General features: G+C 43.3%; 1 protein-coding gene across 1 annotated transcript in view; it reads left to right on the top strand.

The window, feature by feature from the left end:
- SPAG17 (sperm associated antigen 17) overlaps nt 1-27027 on the top strand; it is a 210776-nt gene that overhangs the window by 47156 nt on the left and 136593 nt on the right. The window contains exon 4 of the mRNA XM_034641782.1: nt 18656-18787. Within this exon, the coding sequence (XP_034497673.1) occupies nt 18656-18787 (132 nt within the window). The remainder of the gene's footprint in view (nt 1-18655; nt 18788-27027) is intronic.

Genomic DNA, 27027 nt, shown 5'->3' with positions numbered 1-27027 from the left:
ACCAGAAGCAATTTCTGCCTGATCATGAGTGAGCTTGTTGGAACTAAACCTCTTCCACATTCATGGGTCAGGCAGCTGGTCGTTTTTGAACCGCCGTTCGGAGGATGACATTTTCTCTTCTGGGCGATGCTCTTCGCAGGGACCCTTAAGGAAAACAAGAGTCATACCCACGGCTCACATTCGGAAAATGCCTTTTTGAGTACAAAATACTTTCACACCCAATGTCAAATCCGATCCCAACCACAGCCTTGTAGTCTTACTATTCTCAGGTGGCAAATGGGGAGAGTCTCAAAGATGTTAAGTGATTTGCTCCACGGCCAGCAGCTAGTCATGGCAGAGCCCCATGTCGGAACCCAGACATTCTGACTCCAAACTCAAGGTTCACTCTGTTACTTCTGGAGATACAGTCCCTACTGTCAAGGAGCTGAGGGTTACGTAACCCACTAAGCAAAAGAGCAAGTTCCGGTAGGTTTTTCTAGTGTGATTACTAAGGAAATATTTCCCCTTGTCTTGAAGTTTCTAAAAGAACTGGGCTGAATGCAGGCTTCTGCAGGCACACAACTGGCCTCAGAAAACAGGTTTTATCAGTCATTCACATCACCCCCCAGGCAACAAACGTTTCCCGATTAGAGAACTGAACCGCTGTGCACAGAGTTGTAAAATGCAACAATAAGCCAAATTAGATGGGGAAAATAGAAACATGAATTGGTGGAAATTAATTTAGGATTTTCTCTAGAAGTCCTTGGGTTTCAGGGGTATTTTGAGAATAGATAGAAAGTGGGGTGGAATCTGATCTGGCATTGTGACGCGACTGTGAAATCCAGGATTTCTACCCGGCTCCATAATGGAACACACGTGGCTCCATTTCTTTACAGTCTTGAACTAACTGTCTCATCCCTTTCCCGTCATTTACAACACTCAATTCACTTTATACTCCTTCACTGTTAATTGCAAAGTGCAGAGTTGAGGAGAATTATGTACAGTTTAGACTTCGATGTTTCCATTTATCAGCCAAATAACCCTGTTCGGATGCCATCTCTTGCATGAAAACTTCTCGGATTCTCCCAGGCAAAACTCATCTTGCTCTGGTATATTGCAGTTGTTTGTTTGTCTGTGACTCCCCCTACTCCATAGTGAATGGTATGAGCATTAGAAGCCACGTGTTACTCATCACTAAAACCCCAGTGCTCTGGGCTAGCAATCCTAAACCTTGTGATCACGTATCCTAGCAGTTAAAAAAAAAAAGTGAGCATTTACTCCATGTACATTGTGTGTGTGTGTGTACACAGAGACAGAGAGAGCAATGTATAACAATACAAACATATTACACGGCACCTGGCTGGCACAGTCGGTTAATCATTCGGCTCTTCATTTAGGTGCAGGCTCTGACTTCAGAGTGGTGAGATCGAGCCCCCAGTTGGGATCCGCTGAGTGTGGAGTTTGTTTGAAATTCTCTCTCCCTCTGCCCTTCCCACTCCCACTTGTCCTCACTCTCTTTCTCTCTCTCTCCCTCTCTCTCTCTAAAATAAATAAATAAATCTTTTTTAAAAATTTAATTAATTAATTAGCAGCATAGCACCATTTGCTTTCGCAGTCTGAGCGCACTGGCTTGGTGAGAGGAGGTCTGGCTGGGTGTTAACCCACAGTCACCCATTGCAGGGCGCCCTTTTACAAGGCACAACCTGCACAATGTTTATGAAGGTCTGTGTGATTTGCATGCTGATTCTTTCATTCAGCACTCACTTTATTGGTTGTTTACCACACGCCAATCACAAAGTTAATTCCAGCCTTCAGCCTGGAGAACAGATACAGAAATGAGCAATTCTATTACTGTATGATAACAAAGAAGTGTTAAAAGGTACAATGAATGCACAGAACAATGACTAAAGCTTCCTGAAGTTTTGAGGGAAAGGCTTTAGGAAAAAAACCTTGAGAGCTGAATGGGGACTTTAAAAAGTAACAAAAGAGAATTCTAGGCAAAGGAATCAGCTCATTCAAAATCATGCAGACCTAAGATGGCATGGCATGACCAAGGAATTATAAATGATGTGGAAGGAGCTGCCAGGAGTGAGACTGGACAGGTGCATCAAGGCCAGGCCATAAAGGGCTTGGCAAGCCCTGCAGAAAAGTGTACAGTTTATCTCGAAGGTGTGGGGGCCACTGAAGGATTCTGAAGTGAGAAGCAACATGACAGGTAGAAATGTTGGCATCAGTGTGTGGGAAGGAGCATTCCGTGGGAGGGTGCTGTATAGCATTTACATCATGTATATAATTTATCAGCTGTTTTATTTTAAAAGCAATATACTTTAATTGTAGAAAATTTGGAGGATGTAGGAAAAGCATAGTCCATATAGCAGTAGGGAAGAAGTACTGGAAGTCAGAAGTATCAGTAGAATATTGGGTGCTTCTTTTTAAAAATGGAAATGATATTATATATGCTTTATATATACGTCACATATTATAACATTAGCCTCTTTCTAAATCCGTATTCAGTGTCTAGATAATAGAAAGCACATCTCTATTCAATAATTCAGTTAACCACTCCCTCCTTTGCTAAATTTAGACTGTTTACCAACAGTTATGACCCTGATTGTTTCCTTATGAAAAATTTCAAGAAGTGGAATTACTGAGTCAAAATATATGTCTTTTTAAAGCTCTTGACACATATTGTCAAAATGCATTCAAGACAATTTGTGCCAATTTACATTCCTTCTAACAGTTCCAATTTAGCCACACCCTCTTCAACACTGTATTTTTTTCTTAGTCAATTCGATAAGCAAAAGTTGTAAGGTTGAACATTTAATTGCATGTTTATTGGCTGTATTTTGGGAGTATGGAATTCATTAAAGTGAAACGATTATGTAATTCTGTGTTCAGATTTCTTCTGATAATGGGAGGGGACCCTCTACTGTCTAAGTTCAGAATAGGGAATGTTTGCTTTAAGTGATTTCCAAACAGATTTTAGGTGCTGTGCGGGATGAAAGGGAAAGCCATCATCCAAACCCCGCACAAAGTCAATGGTGCACCGCAGGAGAAGGGCACATGCACGACACTGCTAATAAAGGCACAGGAGGGGCCTCCACAAGAGTTAGACTGAGGGCCAGGACCGTGGGACCCGTGGAGAGTGATCTCAGATAAGAAGTCTGGGAAGAGTTGACTGAGGACACTCTTTGGTGTGAGCCAACCCGATTTCCATCCTCTTCTTGTCTCCTTATGTCAGTGGTGCTCAATGTGGCATGCCTCAAAATCACCTGGTGAGTTCATTAAAAAGTCCAGTTCCAGATCCTGGCTGTGGTCATGGCGATCAGGGGTGTCACAGGCCAAGTCCAAGGACACACCGTGCTAGCACCCAGGCACTTCAATCCCTCTGTGTCCACATTTTGCCCAGAGGGCCAGGAAAGGGGCCATCCTCCTCCACGAGGAGCTCTCCATCTTACTCTGGATGCCCCTCACCATCCGTTTGGACCCGGACTGCGGCTCCACTTATTCTCACTCCTCCTTACATTCTCCACTGCTCAGTGCTTCATTCATCCTCTTCATTCTTTCTTTCATTTTGAGCACTTGTGCCAGTGCTGTTCTGGGAGCTGGAGGAACAGAGGAACATGCCATCAGAGGCCCCTGCCTTTGTAAATATCCAAAGGTCAAGATTTCCAAAGGCCAACCTGTTGGTTTTGCCAAAGTAACTGATCTGAGGAGGGCCAGAAGGTGTTCAGGCTTTGCTCATCTCCCTGCACTTCAAGGTCAATCTTGCTGCCTGTCTGCCCACAGCTTTGTCTATAGCTTCTGGGCAAATTAGAATACGTCTGATAAACATATATCACTCAAGCTCTAGGAGCATATGACAATCAAAGCTGGAGGGAAAAGGTACAGAATGTAAACTCTGAGATACACATTCAAGCATTCTGAAGTTTGCCACGGGTTATCGGGACCTCCCATAAAGCCTGGGTTTTGCTCCATATGAGCAGGCACTGAAGATAAATGCCAAGACTCACAAGGAGACCTCTATACATCTGATCATGTCTCTCACCTGCTTTAAACTCTCTGTGTCTCATTACTTTCAGGTTAAAATCCAAATTCCTTTAATATGCCATTCAAGCCCCTGTTGTCCTCACCCCTCGTGGCCTCTCCAATGTCAGCTTTCCCTCACCACCCCCCATTCCATGACTCTATGCCACTTCTGTCCTCCAGTCACCTGTACCACCCCAGCCCCAGCCACTTTCTAGTTTCCTGAATATGCCTCTTTCTCTGGCCTCAGTCCTTTTGCCTGGGATCACGCCCTTCCTGCCATCACCCACCACCGAGCCTCAATCACAGTCACTCCCACTGATCCTTCAAGACTCCCTCAGGAGTGATACCTGCAGGAAACCTTGGCTGCCTGCAGAACACAAGGTATTATGTTTGTCATTAAACACATGTTTCGAGGAGGTGCCCTCCCATGGCCACCACACCTCGCTCACCTCCATCACTGGGCAGGGCCCAGGATACCATAGGACATGCTCTATGCACCCTGTGGTCAGCCTCCACATCCTGACAGAGAGCTCATTATGGCCAGAGGCTACAGCTTTTGTCTCTAGGTCTCCAGTATGGGGAATGTAGTGGGTGCTCTGTAAAATGTCAGATGAATGAATGACAAGATGGATCCTTAAAGTGTGAGCCAAGTTAATTAACTCATAACCAAGAATGGCTTCATCTCAACAGTTGGATGGTGAAAAAAGGAACATCACCAGGATTGCATCACAAGAACAATTTGTCTCTAGAACAAGTCTCTGAGGAAGGGTAAACGGCATTGATAGTACACCCTCCAGAAGGCCCCGGTTAAGTCAGATATGATCCAGGCCAACAGGAAAATCCAAGCATGGATGAATCATGACAGTAGGGGCCCCAGATAGTGGTGAAATTTGCAATTAAGCATTATAAAACACAGATCACAATGGCCATCTGATTTAATTGGTCCAGTAATCATTTACTAAGTGTTTATTATGTTCTGGGCTTTGAATTCAGATCAGTGGGGAGAAAATAGATAAAAGTTGATGCTCTTACATCAAGGGGAAATAATAGAGAGGATAAAGTATGTATTATATTAGATAGTAATAAATGCTATGGAGAAAAAGAAGCATAGAGTGCTGGTAGTGTGGTCAGTAGAGGGCAGGTTTCTCATTTAAATATGGTGGTCAGAGTGGGTAAAATTGAGAAGGAAACATCTGAATAAAAACCTGAGGGAGGTGACAGAGTTATGTGGATATCTGAGGAAGAGCCTCTCGAGCAGGAGAAGGCTGTGTGCAAGAAGGCTCCGATGCGTATTTGGTGGACACCCAAGAAGACAGTGTGCTTGCAAGGAGTGCTAGCAACACGAGGTAGGTTCAGGCCTAGGAAGTGATCTGGAGGTACTGAGAGCATTTGGAGCAAAACCTTCACCTGGCATAGGAGCGTAGAGTTCAGAGTCTGAGCCTAAGGAATAAAAATGTTAAGGGACTGTCTAAACTGTCAGTCTGGCTCATAACTCCTTGGTGTTGCATTTCAGACTCTTCTGGAGTTTACTGAAGAAAATACTAGCCAATTCTAGAAGTTAGAAGCAGATACCACTCTGATTAGAAGGTGCTGTGTTTAACCATCAGTACCACCATTTAACCCCAGTACCTGTGGGCAAGTTACTACATCCCAGTGCCCCGTGAACATCTGTGGTTAGGTTACTGGATCTGACTCGGAGATGAATAATCATGTCAAATGATACTGCCAGAGCGGGGAGTCAATACCTTTGCTGCCTCAGATAGACTGTTTCAAGATTTGGGGTGAACATGAGGCTTGGTTGATGAGTTAGCACAGGAAAGCAGATTGAAGGAGAAAGCCAGACTCATGACCCGCTAACGCTGTAGCAGACAGTCTCAGGATGGCTCACCTTGAACTTGCTTTCTCAGGCTGACCAACCATCCTGCCTGCCAGGGACTTTTTGTTTTAGCTCTGAAAGTACCACACCCTGGGGGCACTCTTCTGTTGGCCATTCTAGTGTTAGTATATAAATAGCCTTTGTCCTAGTTCTTAAACTCCAGGGTATTGAGGAATCCCAAGAATGCTTGTTATAATTTCATACTCTCAGGCCCTCACCTCCAGAGGTTGATTTGGTAGTTTTAGGGGTTGATCCTGGACCACCTGTATCTTTAATGAGGGTCCCAGGGATTCTGGGGCAGGTGGCCCACAGGGGACACCAGAGAAACACTTATGGGGAACGATGTGGCATCCATATGCTCATAAAGGGCGCTGCCAGTGACCAGCCAGGAGAATATGGACCACCCTTATTCTCTATGCCTCCTCTCTAACTAACGAGTCAAGGAGATGAGGAAGGAACAGGGAAACTGAGAAACAAGCCCTCTCTGTGGGACAGGTTTGGGATCAATTGAAAGCTAAGGGGCAACACCATCCCTGAAGAACGCCGCCCACAATCAAGCTAGAGAAACACTACAACTTTCCCATAATGGTGGACGAACAAAGTACACTGGGAAAACGCAGAGAGTGCTGACATATTGAAAACATTCTTCACCCAGCAGGACATTAGCAGAAACCCCACTGTAGGCTGTCTTCTGAAATGGGCAACATGGTGACTCTATATTAAAAAAAAAAAAATACAAGGGAGGCAATAACTGAGAGTGAGCCAGGGATTCTAGGGTGAAACTGACCACATGTGGGTTCAGTACACTAGCCTGAAAAGCCACAAAAGAAATGAGGTGTGAGGCAGTGGCTCCCAAACCGAAAGTACGTCTGAATCACCGGAGAGCTTGTTGAGACACCGTTGGAGCCTCTGATGTGGAACCCGTGAATCCGCATATCCCAGCGGGTCCCCAGGGGATGCTGGTACTGCTGATCCAGGGAACACACCTGGATTATCTCTGTCTTTTGTGGGGTGGGGGGGTTTAAAGATCTCCATTTATTGGAAAGTATGAATCTCACCATATCGGTATCAACTTGGTCACCCTACTTCTACCTTCTAAGTTGAGCAAGTAAAACTACAACTGGCCTCAGCCAAGAGAACGTACTGGCTTGTATAACTGGAAGCCTAGGCAAGGCTCAGGCTAAGCCTGGGCCACGGCTCCAGCCCCACTTTCTCAACGCTCCGACCCTTCCTTTATCTGTGAGGTTGCTGACGGAGGTGACATGGCGGCAGCAATGCTGCTTCACGCCTTTTCATGACAGGTGTAGCAGCCCCAGAATACCACTCCTCCATCCCACTGGCCTGAACTAGATCATGTGCTCATCCTGAACCCTGGATGGGGGGCAAGGGGCAGGGGCTAGGATCCTGTACAAACAGGTCCACCCATGGAGCCATGGTTGCCCTGAGGCACATGAGCCAAGTAGGAGAGGGGCGAATGCCTGTAACAAAGTCAGATTCTCCGAGGAAGAAAGCAAGGATGACAGGTGGGCACCCAGAACCTCCAGTCCGGGAGGTGGAATGTGGTACCCAAGCCAAATGGTGATGGTGCGTCTAATGCTCTGGTGTGTGGAGGCAGGAAGTGCAGGGAACAGCCATATTTAGAGAGCTAGGTCTATCGATGACTAGCAGGGTCTCAGGTACAGGACTCAGACTGAGGTAAGATTTTAGGAGAATGACTTGGGATTTAAAGAGGAGGAAGCTAGGAAACAGAGGTGACTGCCAGCCTGAGTTTCTCCATTTCTAAGTTAGTATTCAGACCCTGGGACAAGACACAGAGGGTGCCATAGGAAAGGTAACTGTCAACTTTTACCCTCGTGGAGTTCGTTCTAGCTGGGCCTGACAATTAGATTGGAGTTGTACAGATGAACAGAAGAAAAAACATACACACTGAGATAAGTTTTATGTGATGAGAGAGCCCTCATAAGGAAATGAAGATCCTCGGGGCTCCTGGGTGGCACAGCGGTTAAGCGTCTGCCTTTGGCTCAGGGCGTGATCCCGGCATTGTGGGATCGAGCCCCACATCGGGCTCCTCCGCTATGAGCCTGCTTCTTCCTCTCCCACTCCCCTGCTTGCGTTCCCTCTCTCGCTGGCTGTCTCTATCTCTGTCGAATAAATAAATAAAATCTTAAAAAAAAAAAAGGAAATGAAGATCCTCAAAAAAATGGCAAAACCTACGGGCCTTCACATTAAGTTGAACAGAGAGGCAATGTGGAAAAGCAGGTAAACTCTATGGGGAGGCTGAAGGAAAGTAAAAAGTATGTTAACAAGGCCTGTTTGTATAGAATTCTCTGTCTCAACTTCTTATCCTTTGATGATGATAGTGTTTAATTTCCTCTGGTATGGGGAGGGCATCTTTCACAGGGAAGTTTTTATCTCCTGTTTTCCTTAAGAAAAGGGGAGATGGAAGGCCCTTCTTGGGCCTATTGTTTTTTAAGTGCTTTTAGCTCAAAATAATCCTTATGCCAAAGTGGCATATTTGGAGGCTGTGTATTCTGCCCCCCTTCAGAGCCATTAAGACCCAGAGTTCTGAGTCTCAGGTCCCCACTAGATGTCAGGAAACACACACACACACACACACACACACACACAACTCAGCTATTCAGAGTGGAGGAACCAGGTTAGAGCCAAACTAGTAAGAGTGTCAAGAGCATTTAAACATAAAATCTTGGTCTAAGAAGCCCTCCAGGGGCTCCTGTGTGGCTCAGTCGATTAAGCATCTGACTCTTGGTTTCGGCTCAGGTCACGATCTCAGGGTTGTGAGATCAAGCCCCAAGTTGGGCTCTGTGCTCAGTTTGCAGTCTGCTTGAGATTCTTTCTCTCCTTCACCCTCTGCCCCTCCCCTGCTCTCTCTCTCTCTTAAATAAATTAAATCTTAAAAACAAAAATAAGAAGCCCTTCATCCCTCAAGCCAGAATGAGGATTGGGTGTGGAGCCTGGGGAGGGGCTGAGGGCCCAGACAGGAGCCCAGCTAAGGGGTGAGAAGCCTGACTGTAGGCCACAGAATATGGTGATGGGGAGAAGGATTGGAACAAGATCACCTGACTTCTAATCCCGTCTCTACTACTGGCTGTGTGATCACCAGGCCTCACTTTCTTTGTCAATAAAATGTGGGTACCAAGAGTATCCACTTGGAAGGAAAGGCAAGAATTAAATGAGTTAGAACACCAGCAGTGCAGTCCTTAGATTAAAATAAAAAATAGTGTGGTTGTCAGAACCATCCTTTGCCTGTATGTAGTGTGTGCGATGTGACCATCCGTGCATTACCTAGACTGAGAACCTACTTACAGTCTATTCCTACAGCTTTGTAACTGTAGCTGAAAACATTTGAAAATAGCAACTCAGAGGACAGCATCGTCACACCGACGTGGGGCTCGAGTGAACTACATGTCTACATGTCTACATCCCTACTATTCTATGAGGAGATTTAGAAAGGCGAGTTAGGTGAGGATAAGGATCCGACCTCTGAGCTCCTAGAGAAGCCCAACCCTGGATGCCAGTAATTCCAGTACAAGAGAGCTAACCCCCTTAGGAAAGACTCAAAAAAGTTGTAGGATTGTTCAGTTGTAGCTTTCATTACAAGCTGAAAGAACTAAGAATGACTTCAGAGGGGTGGGAGCATTTGGGGACTAAGGAAAGGTCTTGATCTACAAAAAAAAAAAAAAAAACCAAACAAAACAGATCGCTATGATTATGGATCCGCGTGTTACTAATACACGCCTAAAGCTAACGCACATCTGAGCTTTCTCTATCATTCTCCCATATATTATCACATGCAGCTCCATGTGCCTTTATGTGTCTTGCAGAAATACAAAACCCAAAACACTCCTTAATAAAGAGAGGGAAGCTTTGCATTATCCTTCATTGGCAGAGTAATCCCAACAAACGTTTCTGAAATACAGTCCGGCGCCTTTTGACATGTGCGTATGAGATGTTCGAAACGCACGTCTCCTTTGGGAAATCCATCATGTTTCCAATTCTACGTCCCTTGAAAGCATAGATCTGTTCTACCTTCCATGTATTTGTTATTGCTGCTTCTGAAACTTCCTTACAGTCCCAAAGAAGTCTTAATCCCTGTCAAATGTTATTATGTTACCGACTTTTATGTAGTCTTGAAAGGGGTTGTTTATTTAGTTTCAGTGACTTCTTGTTACTGCCAAATATTATTTCATTTCAGCACAGATGTAAGGGGTCCAATGACTGGAATTATTTTACAGCCCTGATGTTACCTAGAGGTGGATACCAGTTTAATGACCGGACAGCTGAGAACGATCTGGGAGTCACCTGCTATGGGTATTATCATTGTAATGACTTCTCACCCAGCTGTAGTCTGAGCACCTTCACAACGTTCCATTTGCATTAGACAGGCACTGCAGTCCATACGGAGCCTGCCTCTTCTGTCACCTTTAAACCTATATATGGACAGCTTAATATCGCTTGATTATTTTCTTTTCCTTTGCTCAAAGTGAGAAAATATGTTTCAGTCATTCCCATTCTTTTCCTTTCCTCTTTTTCTGTCTCTCTCCACCGCCTCCTCTCACTGCAACACTTACGCTTCCAGCTGTTTTTCCAATTATGTCTCATTGGAAATTATTCATTACTTAAAGAATGTGAATTGGGTAGACCAGACGTGTAGAGGATCAAGTAATGCAGTGACTACAATATAGCTGGGCACTCTGTAAATGCAGAAGGAATGGAGGAGGAGGGGAGCCCAGGAGCAGGAAAGGGGCACTGTGAGACTTGCAGAAAGCTCTCCTTAGGATTCCCCCAGCTCAAATTTTAGGAGAAATTAAGAACAGCAACCTTCCTCTTCCTCTTCCCCCTGCCATTATACACCACACCATAACAAAATAGGTTTTCACACCTCCTCTCTTTATCTCTGCCTTTCCTACATGGATCTTGATTTGGTTTTGTCTGAGCAGAGAAAGGGTTAAATGAAAGGAGAAGCCAGGTTACCACCAGCTGATAATAAATTAAGGTCACTTTCTATCTGCCAGCCTAAACATGCTTCACCCCATTCCTTTTAAGGCCTTCAAGAATTCCAATTTTTTCCCCCTGGAGATAAGCATAATCACAGTAAGAGCTGATATTAGCAAGGGTTTACTGAGCGTATGTCATTCACCATGCTCTGTCTTTTTATGCGTCATTTCATTCAATTCTAGTTATGTTCATTTCTGCAAATCAGTGGTTCTCAACCAGGGACAATTTTGTCCCCGAGGGGACATTTAGCAATGTCTGAAGAGACCTCTGGTTGTCACAGCTGGGTAGAAGCCTGGGTTGCACCAAAACATCCTTCAAGGCACAGGAAAACCTCCGACAACAAAGAATTACCTGGCACCAAATGTCAATGGCGCTACTGTTGAGAAACCCTGCTGTAGATTAAAAAGCTGAGGTTTAAGGGGGATTCGGTCGCTTGCCCAGTGGGGTCTGAGAAGTCCGGAACACAAGCGCACCTGTGCTTTCTCGTTATGCTGCACGGAAGTCATGATAACTTCCAGCGGCTGGTCTCTCAGCCCTTGTACCGCAGAAGCTAAAATTCCCAACAGGATTGTTTCCTGTGAGGGCATCTCTAAATAAGCGGGCCTTTTCAGTCTTTACAAAGCCTCTGTTCATCCATCCTTTTCATCAAATATGCAGAATCAGGCCCATCTAAATATTGGAAGTTTTGTAAAACACACACATGCACATGCATGCACACACAGGCACACATGCAAACACACACTAGGGGAATAGTTCCTCTGACTTTTTAATGTTATAAACAGATATAACATATAAGATTAACGCAGAATGCATAAGCAAATAATGATGCTACCAAGCAGCAAATTTTGAAGATGGCTCCTACAGTTACACGGTCCCCTTTGATGAATAAATTATACTTCTTTAGTCTGACGTGTGTTTAACGACAAACATAATACCCCGTGTTCTACAGGATAAATAGATAGAAATGGTAAATAGTCAACAGTATGTCTTTTTAAAGTGCCAATCAAAAGTGTTAGTATTTTTTTTATTCATTCTCCAATCTCCACAATCTCCATTTTGACACTGTTTTTGGATACGGAGTATCTTGAGTGTCTTAACCATCTTAATCATCCCCAAGGTAGCTGCGCACATAAACACACAAAGTCTTGTGCACACCTGCACACAGACACATGTGCACACAGGCACACACGCGCGGACACACGCACACACAGACAAGTCCCCGGTCTTACTCCCGGAGCAGTTTCCTTTGCCTTTATTCTTCCTCGGGGAAGAACCCAGCTGCCCTCTTACTCTTTTTCTGCCCCACCACCCACCCACTCACCACTCGGCCTCTCTGATGTTCCCCCGACCCTGATCCCAGGGAGATTTCCATTTTTCCCTTCTGGCCCTTTCCTCTGTATGACCCAGTCCTGGAATCTATCAGCAACTCCAGCAGTGAGCCCCAAGGGCGGGTGCCTGGAAAACTGGACAAGGCCTCAATGCTGCTGTCACTCCAGGCCTCCCAGCAGACAGCACCAGGAACACAGAAACCGAATTTACCTTTAAGCCAGCCTTAGGCACTGCAAGCTTTCAGGTTAGCGAGGACAGCCACCTCCCACCCTAAATTCTGAACAACCACACCTACTACTTATTGTTTGAAATTATTTCACAGTTTCTAGTCCCTTTCATCCTATAACTAAGAGATCAAATCTTAAAACACGGCTAAATTGCTGGTATGAATGAGCTTCATTCAAAATGAGTTACCAAGTGAAAGCTTTTCTATTTCAGTAGCAAGAGGGATTTGGAAGGCAGAAAGGCATGGGGTACTTAGAAGGAGGAGGAACACAGCAGAGGAGAAAAGGGTAATATAAAGAAGCCAGAAGCAAACTCTATCTTTCCCATTTTTGCCCCACGCCAGCCCTGTTCATCTTCACCTTACCGGGGCAAATTCCTGAGTGGCCAGAAACAAAGACCTTAGCCTGGGATTCATAGCTTTCCATTACCTTTCACCCTGAGCACTGTGTAAATCTGAGTACACCATTATCATTTAATAACTATATTTAAGCATTGCCTACATGAATAAAATTTGCAAAGATGGTGCCAGATAGGATATCTTTCCTTTCAGTGTTGGGGTAAAGGGACAGAATGATGGGAAAATTAAATATAATTTTAAATGAGATACTATTTTTTTCCCCACTTTTGGCTATCACACAGAACGGTAGCCACTAAGCTACGTGAGGCTATTTACATTTTAATCAACGAAAAAATAAAATGAAAAATTCAGTTCCTATCAGACTAGTAATGTTCAAGTGTTCGATTAACAACATGTGGCTGGTGGCTACTATTTTGTACAGCACACAGGACATTTCCATCACAGAAAGGTCTTTCAGCATTGACCTTGACAAAGGTAGAAAAGCTGGAGAATACTCGGCATTAATAAGGGGGGTGGAGAAACACATCCTTTCACAGAGTGGTGGTGGGAACAAAATGCTACAAACTTTTCAAATCTCCATTTGGAAAGAGCCATAAATATTTAAAATAATGCCCTTACTAGAAGGAAAAAAACCTGAAATTGCCAAAATGTCCATCATTAGGACGCTGGCAAAATAAATGCCCAAATGTGCATACAATAGGAGACTATGAAAATAATTTAAAAATACAAACATAAGCAATACATGTCAGCACAGAAAGCTGTCCTATAACTTCGTATGTAAAAATGCAAGCCACTCGACCATGTGAAAGCATGATCCCAGTTGTATTAAAACGTACAGGATATACACATGTATGCTTATTTTATGTATGGGAGATTACTTAAGGATACACAAGGGTTTCCTTCTGGAAAGGGGATAGTGGAGCCAGTGCAGGAAGCGTTTTCATTGTTCATCCTTCTGGTGCTGTTTGCAGTTTTTACAACGGTGATGAACTATTGCACTTAGTCATCTATTAAGGAAATGAACTACTCGAAACAATGGGATACCAAATGAATGAAAGAATACATACAGACCTTCAAGAGTTAGATCTTCTGTGCGTCAAAAGCCTGTTTGCTCAGTCCTGTGCTGCTTGGACAGAGTCTAGGTCCTGCCTTGTGCCCCTGTTCGCCGGGGCCTCTGCATGTCCAAACCAACCCTAAGTCATTGACTCAAGGATAACGGGTCCAATGTGAAGTCGTACCCCCACCCATTATTTCTGCTGCTGTAACAAACATCATGGACCCCCAAGGAGGGCCCTGAAATGAAAAGTTTTTGTTGTTTTTTTTTTTTTTAGGGAAACTGGTGGCTACTTGGAGTTCCTAGAGGAATGTCTTCCCTCTGCTCATTCCTCTCCCATCACCCCACCCTCCTCCGCCCCTCACAGCCACACTTTTCCCTCACTTTTCCCACCACCTTCTGTGGCCTGCTCCAAGCAGGAGAAATGCGGGTCCAAAATCTTTGCCCTTCCTCAGAACTCACCTGCATTGAGCATGACCAAGTTAGGCAATGATTCAAGCTGCTCCGTATGCCTCCTTGTAAACTCACCGGGGAATCCAGACCTCAGATCTCATGAAGTCATATCTATCTATCTATCTATCTATCTATCTATCTATCTATCATCTGTCATATATACATGTACACATCCACATGCATGCATGCCTATGTGTTTGTATGTGCCGCACTTGCACACATGCATACCTTTGGTTTCCATGGGAGTCTTTGAAGTACTTCTTACTGTTGTCCAGGCAGATGCCGAGCTTACTGTTAACATGGGAGGAAGCACAGAGAGGAGGGTTGGAGGAGGGGAAGGGAGGGGACAAGTGTCTGTGGGTGGGCCTGATCCCCAGGCAAGGAAAGAATTTGGCTTATTTGATATATTTTTGTTGGATCAGCTCATTAGATAGTAAATATGACATAAGTCTTTAAGCCAGGTCAGTGATAAAGAGGGAAATGCTTGTATTTCTTAGTATGCTCAGAATCATAAATTTTCTAACAGACAAAGGGCATCTACCCTCAAAATAAGATCTTCACAGATGTGAAAATGCAGATGTGTCTTTTTTCCTCAGCTACACTCCCAAGCTAAGTTTCCTCTTTTTTTTTCTTTAAAGATTTTATTTATTTATTTGACAGAGAGAGACAGCCAGCGAGAGAGGGAACAGAAGCAGGGGGAGTGGGAGAGGAAGAAGCAGGCTCCCAGCAGAGGAGCCTGATGTGGGGCTCGATCCCAGAGCACCGGGATCACGCCCTGAGCGGAAGGCAGACGCTTAATGACTGCACTACCCAGGCGCCCCAAGCTAAGTTTCCTCTTGCACCAGGCTTTCCCAGAACAAATACCTCTGGTAGATTGGCCTGGACTGCCCCCCCACACCAAGCCCTGGCAGGCCCAAAGGCCTGGCCTGAATATGTCCAGGAGACACATACAGTCTCACCTGGCAACAGTTTTACTCCGTTTTAATGAGTCTCATTTGCCCATAAGGCTTGTTTTTAAGTTTCTGGCTCATGCCAGGCTCATTTATTTGGTATTTCGGCTTGATGAGTACCCAGGTTTTAATCCACTTAGGACTGTTTTTCTGCCTCATTCTGGAAGCTCCAGTTTTTGTCTGATTATTCCCCAACCCTAACCAACTCATTGCTCCCATTTTCTCTTGTATCCATTATCATCCCAATACCTTCCACCCTTGTCAGTGTGTCTCCCCAGCACACGCGCACACACACACACCGCTTGACTAGATATTGGACGAGTAGCCTTTACACTGATGGAAGGTTGAAGGTTTGATCATTATATCAATTACTCCAAGTACGGTGAGGAAGGAAAGTCTTCCTGGAATGTTCCATGAAGAGTTGCATTTCCTTCTAAATGCAGTTTTTTCATTTTCCCTCAAAGACTCATGCTTTGAACAAAAGCCCTCTAAGGAATTGCTTTTTATCTGAGACCAAACCCTGACTCCTGATGGGGTAAGAATTGTGAATCATGGACTGTGAGAAGAAAGACTTTTCAGTAGAACTGAATTTGTAAACATCTTTCTTTCTCTGCCTCTCCTGGGGGGGACCCACAAACCATAAAAATTTTCAGTCTCCGATTTTGAGTTCAGCAGAGACTTTTGTCCGCATGAGTTATCCCGAGGATTGAGGTACCTGGGTGGCTCAGTTGGTTAAGCATCTGCCTTTGGCTCAGGTCCTGATCCCAGGGTCATGGGATCGAGCCCCACATCAGGCTCCAGGGAGCCTGCTTCCCCCTCTCCTCCCCACTTGTGCTCTAACTACCTCTGTCTCTCAGTCAAATAAATAAATAAAATCTTTAAAAAAAATTATCCCAAGGATTCACACTGTCATTCTCCTTGGGGGGAAGCACACAGGGAAAATGGCACGTGTGGGAGTCAAGTATCCTCTAAGCAGCCCTGGGGAAGGACAGGCAGGCGTGGTTTCTGCCCCTGTTCATGGTGCCACATGCAGTGCTATGCCTCGCTGGCATGGAGCCTGCTTCTGTGTGGGCTTCCCCGGGGCTGTTCAGGGATGAGGGAGCATCCATCAGGCCCTCCTCAATGCTGCCTTGCCCTGCCACTTCTCTGACTCACCTTGTGCTCATGCATCAGAAGAACACGGGTACCCAGCGATTCCAGTGACACTTGTCATCACTAATCTCCCCATTTCACAGTAGGATATCATGGCTATTTTGATGCCGTGCCAGATTTTTGTTTTAAAATAAGCTCTGTACAGACAGTTTCAGATGGACCAGAAATAACTTTTATGGCCTGAAAAATACCTTTCTCTCAGGACATTTTGTTGTGCTTTGAATACATTTTAACACAGTGAGGTAACATTCATAGACTCACAGAGACACAGGATTAGAAAGCAATTCCAGAGACATCCCATCCATCACCATGACGCCAGGCAGGCTTCACCCAAACCATCCCAGACATAGGTAAATATCCTGTGTTCACAGGTCATCAGGAAAAGAGACTCCACACCACTCTTGGGTAACCCATTCCAGTGTTGACTTCCCTTCAACACTGTCATTATATTTGTATTACCGGGAAACGCCCCGTACTAGACTGCTGTGAGTTTCTTAAAACCCAAATTTGTGTATTTTGAACCAAATGTCACAAAACAGCCTGACTGTCAGCACACTGTTGAACTGGTATTGAAAAATGTCATTGCAAACCAAATACATCCACCGTTGGGGTTGGACCCTATCGGACAGCTTTCATTTTATGGTAAACATGTGACCGCCCGTCCCCTTAGGACTTCCTTCCCTCTTGAATCTGGTCATCATTAAATGGTGAGGCTCTGCACGTGTACCCTCATGCTTTCGTGCTCCCAGAAATCACAGCCGTCATGTCCTTTTCCCTAAATCGTGGTAGCAGGAGCAGAACTCCCATAAAAAGCAAAGTACCCTGTTCCATGGAGGGTGTTTGCTTAGACACACGCAAAGCTTTCTGACACTTGGTATGTTCCTTTGGTTTTCAGAAACAGCAGCTTTAAAGGAGTTCTTTTCTCTGGCCCTCCCCCTTCTGCAATGCAGTACGGTCTCTAAGAGGTCCAGTTACATTTTTGGCTTGGGATAAGCCACAGGGCCTTCCGCAGTTAGAAGCAAAATAGCCATCTCCCCTTCTCTCCGTTATTTCCTTTGGCAAAGTGGAAAGTCATCAGGAACCGGATCGGTCAGGAAAGCCCTGACCAAGAGCTGGTACGCACCTCAGACAAGACGCAGCTCGAGGAGATGCCGAGTGCGCAGTCATTGTCTGAGACAGAGGGTCTGAAATTGACACCATATGCGCCCCGAGGAGTAATTGCTCCAAGGGGGGGAGAAAAGCAACATGTCAGAACATTTTAGTAACACCTAATTCATCTCGAGGTTATAAATAAATCTTAATGCTTGCTTAAAAACAAAAGTCGCAAAATACTTTGACCAGATTACTTTTGTGACAGTGCTCCCAGCAGAGGTGAGCTTTATTAGGGAGACAACGTGAATAAAGAGAAACACATAACAACCTTTTATGGTATGTTTTACATGATTTTATTTTTTTGCAGTAAATAAAGTGGTTATAGGGCTCCAAGGAAAAGGGCCCAGATGTTAGAGAGTTGTGTGAAATTTAGGGGAAACAAGCTGTAAAAAGCGCAGTCATAAAACAGGCTGTCAGTGCCACACATCTGGACAGTACAGCTGTAGGTTCCTAGTAGCTGTCGTCACCCAAAGAAAACGCAATAACCTCATTTCACCCCAATTAGGCTGCATACCAACAGGATCAACATTAAATTGCAAGGGGGGGGGAAGAAACATTCCCATGGTGCCTCTGTGTCAAGCAGTTTTTATCTTTCATTTGAATTTGGTCACCAAGAAGTCAAAGATGGCTAACATAGCTATTTCCATTATTATAAAACCCTATTTAATTTATGCTGTTGTAACAAGTCAAAGTTTGACAGTTTAGACGATTGGCTATGCCAAACAATAGACTTCCTGTAGAACGAAACTGACCTATCAGTCATCCTAAAGGGAGCCCTGGCATATCTTTCCTCTGCTCCTTTTTTGGGAGTCTGAGTCTAGCACCATTGTGGGATGCACTCTGTGCCTCACTGGAAAAATAAGTTCATTTTCAGACAACCCAATTTCTGTAAAGTAGAAGAGAAATACCCCCTTTCTATGGCAATGGGGCATTTTTCACTAATTCTTTTGGCCAGCAGCGAGGCACCTTTGCAATAAGATGAATATTACAAAACTGAAACACCATTTCATCCTTTCATCACCAACAGACTGAGCCAAAGCTTATAAAATGCCACTTTTCCTATTAATTGTGTTTCTTCATAGGTGTTAATAGCAGCAAAGGCAATTATGGACAGCGGAGAGAAATTCACTCTACCACTGATAGGGAAACTCTTGAAATTTCAGCTTCTCCAGATTAAAATGAAGGACCAGCAGCGACGGGAAAATGAAAAGAAGGTACTGTATGGTGGTGGGTCTTCTAAAGAGGGCAAACAGGGGAGAAAATGGAGCCAGGTTTCTCCAGGTCACTTCCTTTCTTCATAAGCCTTCCATTAAGTGTTACCTGGCACATTCGGCTGTCGCCTCGACGACAGGGAAAAGGCCATCCAAAGATCCATTGGACGAATTCTGTTTTCTCAAAGGCAGACCCAGTAAAAATAAATTCGCTTGTGCAGAAATAGGACGACAGTCAGAGCGTGTGCCTGAGGTGGTTTTCTTAGTCTATTTCCATGCTAGTAGCAAAGAAGGGAATCAAGGAGAGACAGAGTCAGGAGAAGTAAATGTCACGTGAAAAAAACCTGCAAAGTCGGGCTCTGACTTTTTAAAATATTTTATCAGTAGGAGTTCCTATTAAACTAGCAAGCTCCATCTGTACCTTCATCATAATCTGAATAGTTCAGCAACAATCCATCACTTCTACTCCCATATCACACGCCTGATTGTTTCTTCACATGTAGATTTTTCATTTGCTGATGGAAATCAATCTGTGTTTTTTCCAAAGATTCATATTTTCATCCGAAAAAAAAAAGTCTAAAATACCTTTAGCAAAATGATCCCAGGTTCAAACCCATTTGTTATTACCATTACTCAAAATATGAGGCTTTTCTTATTTTCCCAGTCACGCTGAAATGTTTTTGGAAAGCCAAATGCTTCTGTTTGTACATGTGTAAAGTGTGTGTGTGCCCATGTGTATATGAAACGGATTTCCATGTAAGCTGTTTCTTTATGCCCCTCAGTGGAAGAGGCAAAATCAGCTCATGGAAGAAGAAAGAGAAAAGGGAACACGTTCTAGCAATACCTCCCTCACCTTTGCAAGACCCCCAAATCTAGGTTTCCTATTTGAATTGGACTCTTGACAGGATAATTGTAAGACAAAATAATAATGCCACCTTAGATTTGCAGTAGAGGGCTGTATGTTTTTCAGAGAGATTCCCCATATAGCATCTCACTAGGGTGGCACGTATCGTTCCGGGGGAAAACTCTACTCATACGAACACAAATGATGGTCTAGTTTTCCATCTATCGAAGCTCTTTTCATCATGTGCAGGAGATTTGTACCTTAAGAAATATTCGGGGACATGAAGACTTGGCAGAAGAAAAATCAGAAAATTTGAAACTAGTATAGAAACATCTTTTCTTGCCTTTTTAAATTCCCATGTCACATGGGAATCTGAATTATAAAAAGTAGACTGTGAATCCTGTGAAAATTTCTGCATTTTCTGTTTGCTCTGTGCTTTCCCACAGCACCGGCAAATATACCTAACATGCTACAGAGTATCAGTTTTCCTGTTTGCCAACTATTTCAGGTCAGCTATTGTTTGTAATAGGAATAAGTTTTCGATATCGGTTCAAGAATTTTAAGTAACAGTACATGGAATATCCTGGCAGCTCAGGAAAAGTTTTTAAAGCTAACGACAATATAAAAATATTTCTGCAGTGATTTTGCTCAGCATTTCTTTGAAAGGTGAACTATAGCACTACAGTTCCGAGATTCTGAAGCTATGGAAATAATCTTAGTTTATTTTCTGAAAATTCAAAAGTCCAGAGGAATTGGGGCTTGAATTTTAGATTTATATATACGTACATATATGTAATAGATGCCTACGAGAATGCCGAGCAATCAAGAGCCAACAATTACATAGTCTAATTTGATGTCTTCCTTAGATTGGGCTCCCAAAACACCAGCCCCAAATCTCTCAGTTGCAACCATACGAGTAAGTGCTAAGTAAATTGATGAAAACTGATTGGAATGGAGTACTCTCCAGAAAATACTCATAGTAAAGGCAAGATGAAGAGAGTGGTTTGAGGGATGATATAATCTCTGCTCATTTCAACAGCATCACCTAACCAGTCAGTTAGAACAATTGAAGTTAATGCTTGTCAGCCAATGAGTTTGGCAGAAAGCAAAATAAAAATAAAGTATGGAAAACTGACCCATGCTGTGGATTAGAAAATGCGAAAAAGAAAAGAGGGCTTGACCCAGTTTCTTCCTCTTTCCTGAACCCAGGATGGGATTCTGAGACTCCTACAAGGACTGTCTCTTCAGCATTTTAACAGCAACCTGAAATGTATGTAGATGTTTTCTTTTAAATGTTAATTATGCTGCCTACAACTGTGCAACCCAAATTGTGTTTTGCATCTCCTTTGCTGAATTTTCAGAATTATATTTTTAAAAATGAATGCTTAAAAAATTTCCATAGCAGGTAATTACTGAAAAGACTAGGGAGAAGATGTGGACAAAAATAACTTAATATTAGGTCCCTGTCCTTTATCCCCAGTGAAACAAATAGATCATTATATGTTTGATCCTGTTCTAATCAACCAAATTTTTTTTAAAAAATACGTGGCGAAAAAGAAAAATAAATGGTGAATAATAGAGATTCAGTTGCCAAATACAGTAAAAATATCATTATTTTAGATTCTACTGATTTTAATAATCTGTAGCACATTAGTGTGGGCTCTGCTTACAACTACATTTGCTTTGTCCTTGAGGAAAGTTTGCTGACTAATTAATATTATAAAGAATAATACAAGTGAAGATATTTTTTAGAGGAACAGTTATGAAGCCTTTAGCACATGAATTTCTGAAAGGCAAATCAATGCCTGCCTATAATTACAATTAAGTTGGAAATATTTGAAAACTGATCTATTTGGAAACACCGTATTGGTTCCTTCCAAATATACATGAAGAAAGCATATTGTATTGCTATAAATATATTTTAGAATTTCAGAAATTCTGAATGACTCTTTCATACCATTAATCCCAAATTAGATTTTGTTATATCTTAAAATCTGAATGAGAGTGTTTTGTTTAGAAACCACTTTTCCTTGCACACATAATTATCATAACATTCTGCATTTTTAGTTCTATCATTGCCAATCTGTTGTTAATTATTAACATTTATTGAAACAAATATTTAGAGAAACGACATACTAGGCACATATATATTGTTCATTATAATTTTAAAATAAATTACTGTTTCTATTCTGATCCATGTTTTAATGTAGTCATTATCTGAATATTATAGCATTGTTCACATTTTTACCTCTGTTTCACTTCAATTTCCACTTATATATTAATTAAAACATTTATTTAAAGCCAAAGCACTTTATTGTGAATATATTTAAAATATATTGAGAATTCAACTAAAAGGAAATGCTTAATCATAAAAAAGAGATGAAAAATCGCTATAATACAAAAAAATTAACCATTTAAATAATCTGCCAAATTAAATCTAGTCTTCCTATGCCTCTGTGTCCAGTTCAGAAAATTTGCATAGGTTTTAGGAAAAGATTCAAATATATGCTAACTGTGCTTTTAATTTGTGAATTCAAATAATTAGTCCATAGTTTTTTGGATATTTTGAGCCTATCTTTTATGTAAAAGCAGAACAGTGCTGTTTCTTTCTGGCTCATATACTTAGTACATGTTGCCTTATTTTCCAAAGTACTAGAATTGGAGAGAAGGAAAATCTGCAGTCAAGAACTATGCAGAGATGGTATTGGTAAACTTTTCTTAAAACAACCCCAAATTAAAAGTATGTCAGTGTGGTAAGACATTTTGCTGAAGCCACAAACAGCCCAGAGCCGGCTCCAAAGAGGAGACGAAGAGAAATTAGGGTAACTTTCACAGACATTTTAGAGCTTACTCCAGTTGAAACCCCAAAATACTGGAAACCAGCCAATGTAATGCCATTTTTGTGTGTGTGTTTTGTTTTAAAAAAAAGGCCATAGGGACATACAAGGAAATTATGGGCTGGTTAGTTTTGATTCAGTTGTGGTTAAAATCTTCAAAAACTATTTTAAGAAATCAAACAGAGGAAGAGCAGGAATTCAGTTTAGAGGGACCCGTGTGGTTTCAGGAAAGGAATAACTTGCCTCACTAACTAGATGGAATTCTTTGAAGCTGGATTATCAAAATGAGGATACTACCACCAAAACCCTTGGATCTAAAGAGCCACAAAATTCAGCAATTCACGGTCAATAATGAAAAGACTCCCTAGCTAACTGATCGGTAGAGAAGTGTTTTCCTAATTGGGATGCTTTGAATTAACAAAAACTTTTTTTTATGGACTTCAGGAAAAAATATAAAGAAACACCCAGATTTAAAATAGAGTAGTGTTTTAAGTACAAATAGCTACAGTCACGACAGCTAAGGATCATATTTAGCTACCGTTATTGACTCTCTGGCATCATACTAAGCTCTGTACACATGTTATATCATTTAATCTTTCAGATGACTTTACGAGGTACAGAGTATTATTCTTGATTTGCCGATGGGGAAACTAAAGGTGTGAAAAGTTAAGCAACTTTCCCAAGGTTAAATAGCTGCTCAGAGGTGTAGCTGGGAATCACATCCAGAACTGTCAGACACTAAAGATCATGTTCCTAACCACTGTACAGACGCCATCCAAATGTGTCTCAATAATTATGCACAATGGCACTCTTGGCTCACAATCAGTAGAGTGCTTGCCCAGAGATGTTTCCCTGTAGGAGGCAGGGCTTTGCTCAGTGATGTACCATCAGCCATCTGGTCCCACTAATTACGTTGCATACAACATCCTGAGGGAAAGTGTGAAGATGAGTCAAGGAAAGGAATGAAGCTCTCCAAAGACAAAGTCCACAGAGCTAAGCAACCACTGGTTCCCAAGGGAATTCTGACTTCATTTCTGATCCCGTTCCCCCTGCCCAGAAATCACCTGGTCTTTGGGGATATCTCTTAGAACTAGACTTCCTGAGATTATTCCGAACAACCTCACCCTTCTCTGCCCTTCTGAATGTTGAGGTAGGAACTACACTGGCTGATCCACTGCTAAAGCCTCTGAATCACATAGAACCTTGTAGAAGAGAGACAGCAGACAGACATCAGACCCATGCCCTTACCATCACCAACCACAGTCATGGCCATGTTTTGATTCTGTGAATTAGGAATGGCACCTGAAGATGGCAATATGGCACCCCAGGATGTTCCGCAGGGTTCTGAAGATTGCATCATTGGGTCAAGTGAACCCACAACGTGCCTAGACTTACATTTTCTACACAACGGCAGCTGTCTAGAAGAGCGAGCCCCTAACTCAACTGCGTACATTATATTTCTGTTTGGCAGGGGAGCAGGGAGGAGAGCAGAGGGGAAAGAATAATAGAAAATATAGAAAAGGAAAAACAACATGTTCATAATGCCATAACGCCATTACAATTAATGTTAACATTCTCAGATGTTTCCTTTGTTTCTTTCTGTGAATTTGTTTCTTTACATTACCATTGTAAATTAAAATGTATCATAATTTTATTCATTACCTCAACATCCACATCTATCATTATTGTTGGTTATAGGATATTCTATGACTACCATAATTATCTCAACCATTCCTCTATTGTTTTTTTTTTAAAGATTTTATTTATTTATTTGACAGAGATAGAGACAGCCAGCAAGAGAGGGAACACAAGCAGGGGGAGTGGGAGAGGAAGAAGCAGGCTCCCAGCAGTGGAGCCTGATGTGGGGCTCGATCCCATAATGCTGGGATCACGCCCTGAGCCGAAGGCAGACGCTTAACCGCTGTGCCACCCAGGCACCCCAACCATTCCTCTATTGTTAAACGTTTCAGTTATTTCCATATTTTAATAATAAGCTACCTTTATAGTATAGAATTCTTCATATTTTGGATAATTTCCCTAGCATTGGTTTATAGAAATGGAGTAATGGGGCCTCAAAATGTTCCCATAACCTGTGTTTCCAAAGTAGGTTCTAGAAGCGTTTAGACCCAGTTTTTCATTAAAAAAAAAAAAATCCTCCCCCCCGCCCCGGTCAAATGAACTTCAAAACCACTGTGTATTATGCACAACTCTTGAAGATTAACAGCGCATTAATTTATTAAAGATGGAGGAGTTATTAAACAAAATAAATCTGTTTAATATTGTTTAATCTACTCTCAACCATATTTGACGCATACATTTCTTTCAGCCCATCTATTGTCCTCTTATCATCTGTGACCATAACAATAGATCATTTGTGAGACAGAGTAATCTTGAAAGAGAACTAAAGTAACATTCAGAAGACAGATCTGGTTTCTCATAAGCCACACAATAATGGAGTGACTTAGTTGCTTAACCGCCATGAACATGTTTCCTTATCTATATCCTTAATAATACTACTGTGGGAATCTTATGATAGAAGATATGTGATATCACAAAGTACTACACAAATATGCAGGTGCACTGTTATCTACAAGAAAAGGATGAAGCAGAGCTATTTACCCGCAGTTCCCCTGACTTTTACTATTTGCCTCCCTTTTAGTGTGATAACATAATGAATACCCACCAAGGTTTTTGAAGGTATTGAAGGCATTTGAATGTTGACATCGAGAGCCATTTAGAAAATAAAGTACAATCTAAAATCTTCTGAAGTGTCAAATAACTAGGTTGCCCTGTTAGAGAGAGGGAGAATTCTGTATTTTTCCCTTTTTAACGTGAGAATAACAAGACTGAGGATTCTAGGTAAGTGTCATTTGATACTCAACTAAGTATGTGACATGCTAATACTTCTTTTGGTTGTGGCTAAAACAAGAGCCCTACATCTGCTATGTAGCTTAACTGGGTAAGAAATCTCTGTGCCTAACCACAGCCTTCTCACAGTAGGGGGCATCCAGATGATTTTTGTACCAGTGCATTTTAAAGAAAATGTACTTGACTCTGCCTTCATATGCTTGGGAACATGTGTTCCCCAAACACGGTGGAAAGACGGGTCTTTTGGATAAACCCCTGCTAAATTTTTGTCTTGAATTGGAAAGATCCCCCTGAGTTAAGTTTTGTGCAGATGACCACAGAAGGGGAACATGCATGCTGCGCTACCCAGAAGCAGGAAAGGCCAGAAGAAAAGTTGGTGTGAACAAATTTTAGTTTATGATTTAGGAAAGGGTCAAATTTGGTGAATGCTCAGTTAGTCTGGTTCGCTCTCTGCCACCCCCCATCTCCAAACCTCAAGACATAAACTCATAGAGGGAGGAGCTTATTTCCGACATGAGAGAATAGAGGGGAGGGAAGAAGACAGAAGTTGATTTCGCTATGATTGGGGCTTGGTAGAAAAGGATGTGTCACTTTTTGACCAAAGTAGAATTCTAGGGGCCAAGTAGTCATCATTGTCAAGAACCTCAGGGACAAAGGGACTGTCCTGGTTCAGTTCAAGTATGGAGGCTTGGAGGCGTAAGGAACAGATGGAATATAGGAGAAGTGGTAGACCACGACTAGAGTCAGACACAGGACAGCCAAAGGCACTGGGTAGGGCACCACGTTCAGAAATGCACCAGAGGGGAGTTAAGATGGCGGAGGAGTAGGGGACCCCTTTTTCAGCCGGTCCCCTGAGTTGAGCTGGATAGGTACCAGACCAGCAGGAACAGCCACAAAATCAGCATGAGACGCAAGAAGATACATCTGGATCTCTACAAATGAACATTTCCAGCGCTGAGTATCGAGGTACGAAGCGGGGAGCCATGAAACCATGCACAGATATCAGAAGATAAACAGAAGGGGGAGGGAGCCGCCGGGTCAGGGCGCCGGGAAGCGGTAGCCACCTGCACAGGGGAGCGGACAGACCGCGGACACACACGCTTGAGACAGCAGACTGAGAACGGGAGCTCCGGGAGCGCACGCGGGACGGCTGGCGGCTGGCTGCTGGCGGGCCACCTGCACCGGGGAGCGGGCGGACTCGCGGTCAGCACCCACGAGACACCAGACTGAGACGGGGAGCTCCGGGAGCCCGCGCGGGGTGACTGGTGGCCGGCGGGGTTGGAAACACAAAGGACAGAGACGCGCCGGCCCTGGAAGTGAGGGCTGGGACGCCGGGTGTGGGGCGCACAGCCTGGGATGCTGCAGGGTTGAGCAGCACCAACAGAAACAGAGTTAAAGTGGCCAGAACATTAGTGGAGAACGATCCGCGATCCCTCTGTTCTGAGACAGAGGCTGAATTTCAGCCGCTGCTGCTCTCTCTCTCAGAAGAGGCACAGCAAACCGCCAGGGAAAGCCGCCAGAGAACAAAAGCCCGGAAATACCGGCTCACAGGGTGCCCATCCCCATCCCCCCTCGCAGGGGAAACGGAGACTCTACCCAAGCAGGGTTTTCTGAGTACTGGCTAGCAGGCCCCTCCCCCAGAAGGCAGGCTGAAAAATCAAGAAGCCCACAACCCGGAGCGCCTGAGTGGCGCA

Source organism: Ailuropoda melanoleuca, chromosome 2 (genome assembly GCF_002007445.2).
Source record: "Ailuropoda melanoleuca isolate Jingjing chromosome 2, ASM200744v2, whole genome shotgun sequence".
NCBI classification, from domain to species: domain Eukaryota; kingdom Metazoa; phylum Chordata; class Mammalia; order Carnivora; family Ursidae; genus Ailuropoda; species Ailuropoda melanoleuca.
The sequence above is the reverse complement of the archived record's forward strand: the minus strand, read 5'-3'. Positions and strand labels throughout refer to the sequence as shown.